Source organism: Patiria miniata, unplaced genomic scaffold (assembly GCF_015706575.1).
Source record: "Patiria miniata isolate m_02_andy unplaced genomic scaffold, ASM1570657v1 HiC_scaffold_10, whole genome shotgun sequence".
In the NCBI taxonomy this organism is placed as follows: domain Eukaryota; kingdom Metazoa; phylum Echinodermata; class Asteroidea; order Valvatida; family Asterinidae; genus Patiria; species Patiria miniata.
Genome location: NW_024037048.1, coordinates 21364584 through 21377103, shown reverse-complemented (window position 1 = coordinate 21377103; position 12520 = coordinate 21364584). Strand labels below are relative to the sequence as shown.

The 12520-nt window shown below is 37.6% G+C and overlaps 2 protein-coding genes across 3 annotated transcripts in view; both read right to left on the bottom strand.

Moving 5' to 3' along the window:
- Positions 1–208: 208 nt before the first annotated feature.
- Positions 209–4236, bottom strand: LOC119739889. The gene is made up of 3 exons (XM_038215015.1): positions 3693–4236; positions 3241–3306; positions 209–2976 (listed from the first exon to the last, which is right to left on the bottom strand). The coding sequence occupies exons 2-3, from the start codon at positions 3275–3277 to the stop codon at positions 1757–1759; spliced, it is 1257 nt and encodes a 418-aa protein (XP_038070943.1). The 5' UTR covers positions 3278–3306; positions 3693–4236; the 3' UTR covers positions 209–1756.
- Positions 4237–10628: 6392 nt separating this feature from the next.
- Positions 10629–12520, bottom strand: part of LOC119739876 — a 31932-nt gene continuing 30040 nt past the window's right edge. For both annotated transcript variants that reach the window (XM_038215003.1, XM_038214995.1), the window contains 2 exons: positions 12034–12332; positions 10629–11423 (listed from right to left, as the gene is read on the bottom strand). In XM_038215003.1, coding sequence (XP_038070931.1) covers positions 11413–11423; positions 12034–12332 — 310 coding nt within the window. In that variant the 3' untranslated portion in view covers positions 10629–11412. The remainder of the gene's footprint in view (positions 11424–12033; positions 12333–12520) is intronic.

Sequence of the window (12520 nt, the reverse complement as noted above, 5' to 3'; positions counted from 1 at the left end):
TAATTTGCATATCGAACTTCTTATCGCCTTCTTAACAAGAGCTATTCGCTGTCGGGACACAAATGTTTTTAAAAAGGGGACATTGCTACCAAACAACATCGAGGCCCTATTGAGCAAAATATATCTGCAACACTTTGGTCCTTTGGGCACCAACATTTCAAAAAATGAATGATAATAAAATGAATGAAAAACACTTTGAGACAACGTGTCCTTGATGGCCAACCATTATATTTATTTCTTCCAAAATGATTTGCATTTTCATTTATCTACAAAATGTTCTTACAGTACATGAGAAAAGCATAAGTACAATGAGATGCATCTACTTCTACTGCAGGGTAAGTCCAAGAAAATGTCCCTTTTTGTCCCATACGTAACGCCATGTTTTCTTTAATTACATAATCATCGCAGAGACTAACAACATAATTCTTGTGGGTATTCTCCTTGCAGATGCCCAACAGTAGAATAAAAAAACACTAAAATCCATGAATATCTTAGAGGGTTAAGCTTTGATTACGTATGAGACATTGCGTGCGCGAATTCTTGGACTTGCCCAATGCCCACTATCATTTTATAAAACTGCATTTTTTAAGAATTTGTTGTTTAAGTCGGCCAACTAAGTTAACAGCAGAAACAAAAACAAATTTTCTATTAGAATCCAAAGCGAGGCTCCCATTGCTAAGCCATTGTAGGACATTGAGAACCTTTCACCTTCAACTCTTATCCCCTAAAGGGAGCATTATTAGCCTCGCTTTCAATGCTAATTTGAAATTCTTCAAGTGGAATGACCATTTGCTATTTACACCACCTCGTTACATTGCTGTGTATATTAATAATTTACATTTTAACAATTATATGAAGCAGTTTCTGAACTAAGTTTTTCATATGTAATTAAATTAGGCAAAGCATTCGAAGAGCTCAGTTGAAAAAAGCAGATAAAAGCCAATTTTAAAAAATTTGAGAAACCCACCAACTTAATATTTTTGCATGAACACCTAAAATCATTTTTCAAATACAAATAGACAAGAGTTCGATATGATGTAGGCCTAATGGGCAGTCCCAGTTTGTGCACAAGTAACGGTCTCTGTTTTGTTTTAAAGCGAATTTTCTCAAAAGGTGAAAAATTGATCATTTTCATATAAGTGTTTTTGCAAAATGAGCTCTTCACTTGTGCAATTGTCTGAAGGTAACAGGTTGATTTCCACTTTTCTTTAAAGTTATTGTTTTAAACATTAAATGTATCTATTTCCAATGGAGTGTTTCAAAGAAATAAGTCTGTTCAAAAATAACAATTTCAATATTGTGACTTATTTACAGATATGTATAAGTACAGTAATCCTGTTCATTCTCATACTCTTCAATATTTTAAAAGTTGTTCCTCTATTGCTCTATTTTTGACAACGCCATGAATTTTACTCAATTTAGTCAGTGAATATAATTCACATTGCGAACTTACTTAGCAACGTATGGGTGCGAAGGTTAAACGTTAATATTGAAAAAAGTCAGCGTAGAAGTATTGAACCAAGATCGTCTATAACAATTACTCTACAATGAAGCATCCATCTGTACAGTTATATTACATTAATAAATACCTTGGAGAGTTGATGGTTTCTGATTGGTCCATTAACAGCGGTCACCCCAACACGGTCATTATCACGCAGTGAAGACCGGCTCCTCACACTGTTATTCCCTTATTAAGACGTCCCCTTGCATTTGTAACAGTTATGGTTCCAATATTTGAAGGAAACTAATTGGCGGATTAATAACTGTTATCGTTTGACACGACACGGTCGAAGTTCAAAGTGCTGCTTTCCATATTTTGAATATTCACAAAGTTATTGATATTTCCTTCAATACGGACGCTATGGTTACCATCAATCAGAATAGTTGATGCGAATCTTCTGAGTTCTAGTCCACTTTCTCTCCTATGGGGAAAGCCAGCATTGTTTTGGTGCTCACTGTGAATTCCCCGTTCCCGCACGGTGGTTTCGTGGTCTGTTTCCGGCCTCCCCATAACAGTTATGGAGACAATCACGGAGGACGCAACAACAGCGGAAACAACCACAGAAGTTGCAATGACCGTTTTGGGAAAATAAGCACCCACAACAACCGCGACAACAACGCAACAACCCAGTCCAGTACCCAGATGTAGTTTCATCTCGCGCATAGACTCCAGTTGGCTGCTATTTCGTACCAAACCAAGTTGGGAAAAATTGAATCTTGCTGCCACTTTTCCAACGTTCATTGCAACAACAGCAATCAGCACAGCAATGATGGAGGTGTACGTAACAGTAGCCATAGCAATCACAACGATATTCGGACACCTGGCAACAAAAATTGCAACAAAACCAAGAGAGGTGCGGAAAAGGGAATTCTCTTTAATATGGAGTGAAGTCCCCAGCATGACTTCCTCCTCATGATTTTCGGTGATCATGGAGACATCAAAATACCGATAATTATTGTGATGGTTTGTATCTGAAACATCACTAGAACTACCACTAGCAGATGTCAAATTTTCACAAGAAGCCGACTGTGTGTTGCCAACTTTTCCAACAAATACTTTAAAAATACCAACAGCAAGACAAGTAGCAACAACAGCAGAAGTAACCACATACGTCCCAGCGATTGCAACAGAAGGAACAGCAACTAACACAACAGCAAAAGCTGCAACGTACACAGCGCTCAAGATTGCGGCCATGTAAGTTGCAACGTCAAATAAGGTCCCAATGAAGAATGCACCCATGGTTCCAGGTTCCTGGTCTTGCTCATAACTCCCCAAATCGGACTCAGTTGTTTGAGTTATTTGAGTCACAGGGAACTCCTTATCAGAGTCACCTCCATTGTTGTCATGGCGATTGTCATGGTGATTGTCACGTGACTGCTGTTCCAACATCACCAGCACATGTCGCTGTCGTTTGAAATATCTGTTGACACGACGACACACAAACACCAGGCCAGATATGATGAAGATGATGACAACTGTTGGATTAATTTGAAGAAAAAAAGAAAGATAAAATGTTATAAAATGGATTAAGAAATGTATAGTTAAGCAAAAAAAGCTCATCACATTCCAAACAGGAATATGCATTCATAATTCCTTGTTATCTCGTTTTTACTTTTAAGATTCCGCAAGGATAAACAAAGGTTCTAAACCTCTCTTAAAATCTGTTTCCATAAAATATTGTGTTTATTTAAATGCTGCAAAGTTTTGCATAACTTGCTGTCATAAGATAGCTCGCTTACTTTTCACGTGTACGTCATTAACACGAAGTGCCTCCATTTCCGATCGTTATCACCCTCTTTGTGAATCTAAGGAAGAAAAGAATAGTAAACAAAGTCGTAAAGCAGCATTCGTGCGACGAATAAATAAATATATTCATGTAAACAGAAGGTCAAAGCTTTCCTATGATTGGCGCAGAACCATTTTGACGAAAACAATTCTCATGGGGATGCATGCGAGTTACTTTTGCTGAAAGAACACCTACCTTTTTTTTGTGATCCGTGGACTGAACTTTAAAACGGAGTTTGTGTTCAAAATTCCGCAACTTGAAAAGTACACGAGGGGTCTGAAATGATTCTTATACTAAAAAATAACTCACTGACTAGGTTTTCATATCCTAGATTTTAATAGTGCCCACAGGCAAAACTTCATTGAAATATTGGTCCGGCCATTTGGGTTTCTTTTTTTAACTCACCCTGTAGAGTAAAATGTAGCTCCAAGTCTGGTGAAGAGTCTTCATCACATGGTTAAAAAAAACCGGAAAGGTGTCTGGCCGAAGTTGTCGTGCCACTGAATGGCCCATTAAATATGTCATGGACAGCGTATGAAGTTGGTAATACCGTATTTCTGGCTCTCCTTGTAGCGTGAACTATATCACACTGCATGACAACTGGTGCTATTTCTGTTTCAAGGCTACATGTACTTAATAGTTCAATTTCAATCTGTAACGATTGGTCAGTAACTGATCACACCACAGACTAGAGCCATACAGCCATGGTACTGTAATCCCCACGCTTGGGTGAACATAAAGCGAAGGGGACATCCCGTATAACTTCCAAGCATGACGTCGTTGTCTAAAAATAAGAAATCACTCAAATGATCGCCATATTTGGGAAGCTGGGTGCCAAAAGTGAAAGTTATAACTCAGCAAAGAAAGAAAGAGATTGCTGAATTTAAATAATTGGTTACCCAAAGTTGCCAAAGACAAATTTCTAAGCAAACTCTTAGAACAGCCCACCCTTGAGAGCATACTTTCGTAAAAACCACAACTTTTGCACACACACAAAAAAAAACCCACAACAGAACGAAACAAGTTATGGTCCAAGGATTTTAGCGTGTTCTTTGTTCCTTTTTCCCGGACTGACGTCTATGTAGCCATGGTAACCCGTATTCTGATTGTTGGTGTATTATAGTTAAGGCCAAAAAAAAAAGTCGGTCTCTGGTCAGACCGAAGTTCCGGAATTGATGCGGCGACGCGGTTTTTTTTTTTTTTTTTTTTTGGTGGCTTTTTTTTTTTCAAGCTTGAATTGTACAGACAAGGTGGGTACTATTTTGCTTTTTTGTGTACTCATTATACATTGGTGTCCTCCATAATTTGCCTTGGTGCCCCTTTATCATTTGCCTCGGTGCAATTTCCCCATTCCTTGGTGCTCCTTGGTACAAAAATTTGAGGTGTGGCAATAAGAGGGCGCTGTTGTAGCTTCCGTGTTAATCTGAAGAAAAAAAAGGTTGACGCGCATGATTAAAATCGACGCGCGCGCTGACCAGAGACTGAGTAGGCCTATTTTTTTTTTTGCCTAATAAACTGCCGACATTACCTCACTAGAGAATTATTCTTAGTTTTCTTTTCATGTTTTCAGTCACAAAATTAGAGCCTGAATTTTTGATTCTAGAAGAATCTTTCTCGAAGGCAAAATGAATTCCACATAAGATGCGGATCGGGCAGAAATACATGTAGATGGTTGCACTGCAGCCATTTTGGAGGTGTGTGCTTTTGTGCACACGCATCTCTCATGCAATCATAACAAATTAACATAACAAGACACACCCCTAAGATTGCTGCCGATTTATGCAACGATGCATATCCATAACATGCTGTATGCAGTATGCAAATCAAGAATGCAAATCAAGACTTCCAACCAATCAAAAACCTAACTTGACGTCTTGTCTCGCATATTTATGTTCCATTGAATGGTAATCCGACGTCACACGCGATGATCGATGGCTAAAAGATCACTGCAACCAAATCGCGTCCACGCCTAACAAGCAAAGATAATGAAACCAACTCAACTTTTTTTCGGTTTGCACTGTTTAAATAATGATTTACTTAAAAATATATTTTGAAATGTCATGTTAATTTGTTGCACACATAATTTACTGTAATTCTGGAAATAACGTCAACTATAAATAGCGTCCATTTTTGTGATTCAGATACAGAGAGTCCCATTTTTTTAGGGCCTCTTAGAATCTAGGATCTCCAGCATAGTTTTAGCTCCGGCTCTATATGTCGAATTCCTGATGAGGATTGGAGCCGGAGTTACTATCCCATGCAGTCGTCCTCCAGTAGCTGGCTCCAATCCTCATCAGGATTTCGACATATAGAGCTGGAGCTAAAACTATGCTGTAGATCTAGCTCTACTGAGTGGAGCGTTGAATTACGGGTACCCCTCCATACAAAGGGGTACCCGTAATTACGCTCCACTCAGTAGAGCTACTGTAGATCCTAGATTCTAAGAGGCCCTAAAAAAAACACGGGACTCTCTGTATCTGAATCACAAAAATGATCCTTTTTCCTCTATTAATCCCAACCCAGATTCCATTTTACATACCTCATTATGTTTAATGGAATCTGAGTTGGGAAACTAGAGGAAAAAAGGACCATTTTCGTGATACAGATAGGGCCTCTCAGAATCTCAGTAGTATCTACAACGTAGTTTTTGTTCCAGCTCTATATGTCGAATTCCTGATGAGCATTGGAGCTGGAGTTACTCAAGCTACATTGATGAGGAGTGCATCAGAAAAGCGTTGACGTCAGATGTAACAGTACAACTCCATACACATACAAATTAGCATTTTGAATAATAATTAGAAGGCGATACTTGCATAGTTGAGTAATAAAACATCTTCCCTTGTGGTTTTTACATTAAAACCATTTGAAAACCAAAACAATCATTAATATTGCCATAATACAACAACACCAGCTGCATGAAAAAAAGAAGTGACCGTTATGCGACTCTCCAGCACGTACAAAACTATTCACTTGGACCACTTTTTGAAAACGTGGATTTGGGGCACTGAATAAGCTTTTCAATTATTTATAGAATATGGGAATCGGAGAAAATCGGATGGAGTTATAAGTATTTTCAGTTTGCAAATAACGGACCTCGGAAACTTTTTTTTAAATTCGAGAAACCTCTTGAAATTAACTAGTCCTACTATAAATTCACTTCATTGGCAGAGAAATATATTCATTATAGCGTAGTTTTTCTATGTATTTTTGTTTTGTCTGTACAATATTAATGTAGGCCTACAGTCGACTCTCGTTATGTATAATATGCAAACTGTTAATACAAATTCCGGTTCTAGCAAACATGAAAGGCCATGGTTATATGTGCGCAATGAATGGGACCGGCACTGCAGTCCATGTGTCTGATAAAGATAACACGGACGAGGTCAGGCTTGCACTGAGAAGGAAAGCAACGAGGGCGGAAAGCCATCGCCTGAAGAAAGCATGGAACTTTGAAATAGTCAGTCCGAGAGCACGAGGCAGGCCACGGAAGACCTGTGATGAGACACTGGCAGAAGACCTCTCGCCACAGGGATGAGAGTGACCACTGATAAAAATAGCTGAAAACAGCTGAAATATGTGTAAAGAAGCTGAACTTTGGAAATCTCCCATACTTTTGTACACAGCAAGTGAGGTAAAAAGCTGAAAGAAAAGCTGAAATCTAAAACAAAACAAAAGCTGAAATCAGCTTTAAAGCTAAGATTTTACACCCCTGTCGCCAATGGATGTCAGAAATCTAGACTGCATGGAACAGGGCCATTAAGGAAAGACAACCTCTCACTGGCACCCCGCAGTGTGGGGAAAAATGGAAGTTAAACGGAAATGATGAATGATGACTCCACTAACAAACAGTTGGCAAGGTCGTGTTAACAAGAGTCGATTGCACCTCAAAATGTGGCCTTGAATCCCGTGCTGGAGGGTCACATAATTGTCCAACTATAAGTCCAAAGATCCCTTACACCCTGTTTAAAATAATTACATTACATAAACTATTACTTTTCTAAAAAGAAGCAGCTATCATTAGGCCAAAAAAAAGGTCTCCGGTTTCTGGTATGGAGCTTCTCCAAAAAGCGGTGCGGCGACGTGGCTTTTTTTTTTTTACCCAACTTTTTTGCTTCAAATGTCGGCTGATGACTGCAAATGGTGACCGACTAAACTTAGTGCAAATATATGGGAGTCCAGAGAGGCCACATAAAGCTTATTCTCAATCATAAACCCATCTAAAAACACGTTGAAATTGCGCAGCAGCAGAATTCCAGTCAAGCCAGTGAGTTTGGCGGTTTTGAGACATCATCTTTCATTGAAAAAAACACTTTTGCATTTTGCCGACGCGCATGGCTACGGCGACGCGCGCGCATACCAGAAACCAAAGACTTTTTTTTGGCCTTATGGTTATAAAAAATACAAAATGTACCCCATAATGCTATATATTATTACCCCAATATACATTGCATGTATAATATTGCATTATTTTGATCTACATCTATATTTTTACACAGAGTAAATCTGTAACACATATTACGTTCCAGATTGCAGCTGCTGCAATCTGAACGGCCCTATTTTGGTAAAATGATGTATCTCACTTGAAGGACATTTTGAGAAAAAGTGATTTAAAGAGTGAAATGTTGCCGTTTTGGTCTTTAGGTCTTCAAGACTGTGAAGCAGTCATTTTCTGATGTCTAGGCAACCAATATTTTGTTTTCTTACATAATTCACTAAATTTCGTGGATATTTCTAGAAATATAAAATGTTTTTGGAAGATACATCATTTTACTAAAAAAGACTTCCAATGGAAAGCTTGGATTTGTTACGCAGTAATAATGTATGTGTGTACATATCATTTGAAGAGACTTAAAAACGAAACAGTCTGCATTTAAGCCTGTGAAAGGGTAATTTCGTTTATGATGAAAATAATGCAAATGACTTTCCCCAATTTACTTACATATCTGGGGAAACAAATGGGATATGCATGAATTCAAACCAAAAGTGCTATTTTGGTAAAATGGTGTATGTCTGACATGCACAAACAATTAACGAGACTTTAATTACCAAAAATGCTGTAAGTAAAAGATACACCATTTTACCTTGTTTGTGAGATTTGCAAACACAGATATATGTCACGTATGTCAAACTTGCATTATTTTTCAAAAAAACAGCTGCACTAGTTAAGTTTTCCACGGTGAGATACATGTAATATCTTTTAAGCGCTTCATTTCTTGACTCTAATATTTTCTGAATCGGAAACAGCGCCCTCACTTTACCGGGATTTGACTCTAACTCAAAATCGCCCAAAAATCGACTTACATCATTTTACCAAAATAGGGCCGCAGCAAAACAAGCATACCTTTATATTTTGCGAATTTCAGCAAGGTAATACTACATTATTATTTCTATAAAAAAATCTTTAAAATATATAAAAAGCATATACATACATATTTAAGCAATTAACAATAAAAGTATTTCTTTTTGAAAAAGTTCAAGTAAACAAATATAAAAGACTAAATGCAGTGTACTGTTAAAAATATAACTGTTTTGACGTTAAGGAAGAAATATATCAGAGGTCAGGTGATTATGAATTTTATTTAATTCTTATGAAAACCGAGTACCCTGTCATTTGCATAAATTGATGAGTTAATGAAGCACTCAAATATGAGAGTGCTTTTTAGAGGCTTTTTAGAGGTTTCTTTTTCCCCCATCTGCCTTGATGTGCAACCATAGCCTTTCACTCTGTGACAATGACACCACAAAAACCACAAATGAAAAGTGGGGCAATTCTCTTGTTCACTGCTCAGTCAACCGTGAATGTAATGACATGATCAGGGTGACATTCTAAAGACGAGGTTCAACCCTAACTGAACTTTTTAATGTCTGACGACACAAAAAGTTGTCTAGTTTTTAAAGTAACAATTATGATGTCAACACTCCTCTTAAGACCAACCCGACCAACTGTATAGGCCACTTGGGTTGGGACACACCATTTTTGGGAGCCTGCCCTAGGGGATTCAGATATTTACCAGCACTTATCCTATAATTGGTTCTCATAAAGGAGCAAAGGTCACTCTGCCTGGGGGGGGGGGGGGGCTGGAACATTGTTCCTGTAGTCTGGTTCCCTGACTCCATCTTAAGATGAAACGGAGCAATAAACGTCAGGGAAATGTAACGTTGGGGAACCAGTCTAACTAGCTTGTACCCGTTCATAGGTGTGTAATCGATTGCAAACAAAATGTGGTCTAAAACGAAATATGGTGAATTGGGGGCAGTATTTAAAAAAGTCAATTTTTTTCCCAACGCTTGTCGGCCAACCAGCATTGGAAACTGATACAAACATACCACTTTTCTTGAAAATGTCAGCACACCAGGTGCCATGATTGTACAGGATGCTTTAGACTGTCAATCACCAACAGTCCCAGTAAGGCCTTTTGTAGGTTTGTTTTTCTGATGTTTGCAATTGTTGTATGTTCCCTTTAATGAAGCATTCAATGAGATACTGTAACAAATATGTTTAGATGTTAAATTTTCTGCTTTTGGTTGAATGATACTTACATTAAGAAAAACAACTCTAAGCTTGATACTACTTTTCGCTTTAAAAAAAATAATAAAAAGCTAGCATTGTGGTACATAATAATACTTTTATCATACTAGTTTCACATCTTTTAAGATCTGCATCTAACTTTACGTAGACTAATCTAGAACATAGACAAAATACAAGATCAGAATGTTCAGGACTGTTTAACAACTACAATTAGTATACCTTTATCCTTTCGAACTTCCTTAAATATACAAATATTATACCTCCAAAAAAACTAGCTATGAAATGCAACGGACATGATTATAAATTTTGCACAATTTCAGAGAGAATTTTCGAAGATTTGCAAAAAAGGACCTTTTACATTTAACAATGAAAGATTTTAATTCATATCCCTTTGAGTTTTCCCTGCATCATATAAATTGGAAGGGATTGAACACTTTTGCATAGTACTGTGCATGAATAATAATGAATGTTTTGAGTTTCATTCGGTGGTCCCCACAATCCTAGTATAATAACAGCATATCCCTTAAGAGTACCCTCTTAAATATTTGTGAAATAACAAATCATTCGGTGGTCCCCACAATCCTAGTATAATAACAGCATATCCCTTAAGAGTACCCTCTTAAATATTTGTGAAATAACAACAAAACCGGGTGGGGGGCGACGTGGCTTTTTTTTTTTTTTTTTCAAGTTTGGATTGTACAGACAAGGTGGGGTACTATTTTGCTTTTTTGGTGTCCTAATGTACATTGGTGTCCTCCATAGTTTGCCTTGGTGCTCTCGATCATTTGCCTTGGTGCAATTTCCCATTCCTTGGTGCTCTTTGGTAAAAAAAATTGAGGAGGTGCGGCAATAGAGGGCGCTGTTGGAGCTACCGCGGAACATTTTGAAGAAAAAAAAGGATTGACGCGCGTGACTAAAATCAACGCGCGTGCTGATCAGAGACCGACTTATTTTTTTTTTTGGCCTAAGCTGACATTTTTTTAGGATGTATTGAATAAATCTGTATATCCAATGCCCAAACCCAAAATATAAGAACTATTTCAAAAATATACATTCTGTATTTAACAATGAAAGACTTACGAATTCAATTGAAAACTTTTGCATAGTACTGTGAATTATTTACTTAGTGAATCAGCATAATGGTGCAGACCTGATAAATAATAGCCTGTCATATACCTCTGTGATAATTACGCGTACATGTATGCCTGCGCTCCATTGCAAAATAGAACAATTTTAGGGCCCAATTTCATGTGAATTTCATAGAAATATGAGCTTGCCCTCTGATCCTGTGCATGGCTGACACACATTTTTTTTTAACAAACCTTCAAGTTCATGGCCCACAAAATGCTCTAATAGTAAAGAAATTGAGGGCAAACAAATCGTGATTTTGTCTGTGTAGGCAATTCTGGGCCTATCGATTCTATGTACATTATATTGATTTCAGTTTGTGTAGTTGTATTTTCCTAGAAACAGAGAATATGAAAATATAAGGGTAAGTACATATTACCAGTCTTAAAGTGCAAGTGTCCCTCACAAGATATCCAAGATGAATTCTACAGATCATTGATCAGAAATTTGACGGCCGGTAAATTTCTCTCACTCGCTCACTGAAAAAAAGCATAACAGATGGAAATCAGATTAAACAAAACTTGATTTTCAAAAATTCCCGCTTATCTTAGAAAATATTTCAACTACATGTATGTGCACTAAAGTGACTGCTACATAAAATTTTTCCAGCGCTATGTGCCGTGAAAACTGAATTTCCACAGATACGCAGTGTACACAAAGCAGAATGACCATTCGTGCATATGGATAATTAAAAAACATACATGTTATTCCAAAACCCTTTAACCTATAGTCATGAAATGTCTGGGGTATGTTCATGATAAGTTGTTCTATGCATTTACAGAGTAACATAATTTTTTGGCACTTGATGGCCGAGATCCCTCCCCCCACCCCAGCCGAAAGATGGTCAAAATAACCCGGCCCTTTTAGGGTTATAAAAACAAATGCTCACATATTCTGATCATCGAACAAGCAGTTGAAAATCAACATTGTCGTAGTATACTTTTCCTTGTTTATTTTGTTTTCAGGGTTTTTTTAAAGCCAATTTCCACAATGCATTAAGGTTCTCAACAAGTTTCTCATATAAAAGTCTTCATAAAATGCAAGGGTTGGCAAAATTGTAAGGCGAACTAGCTTTTACACAAGAATTACCAGTGTCACAGTCACTGCTGTTGAAGCTGTCATTCACGTGGCACTGATGATCATCTGCAGTGGAGATGAATATCGTATTTTTATGTCCAACAACACTGATGTTCATTTCAGTTGTAGCCTTCTGAGACGAGTCTTGATTTTGGGGCTGGTCGTAAGCAGCTGCTCCATTTGGAGTAGCGCATGCACCTGGTTCTACTTCCGATTCTTCAGGTGTCTCACTATGTCCTCCCAAGGCCTCATTCTCTGGCACAGCTCTGACACCTGGCACTGTCACTCCACAACGTTGGCAAGTCACAACACTGTTTAGAGAAATTTACAAGGGCATGTTTTCGAGAAAAAAATTGGAAATATTATAAATAATAGATGATTTGCATTTATCCAAAAAGTAACCAACCACATTATTATTTAAAAAACAGCCCCTTGAAATCAGTCCACTGCTATCATTCAGAGAAAAATCAAGAAATGTACACGATTTCCAATGATCAGT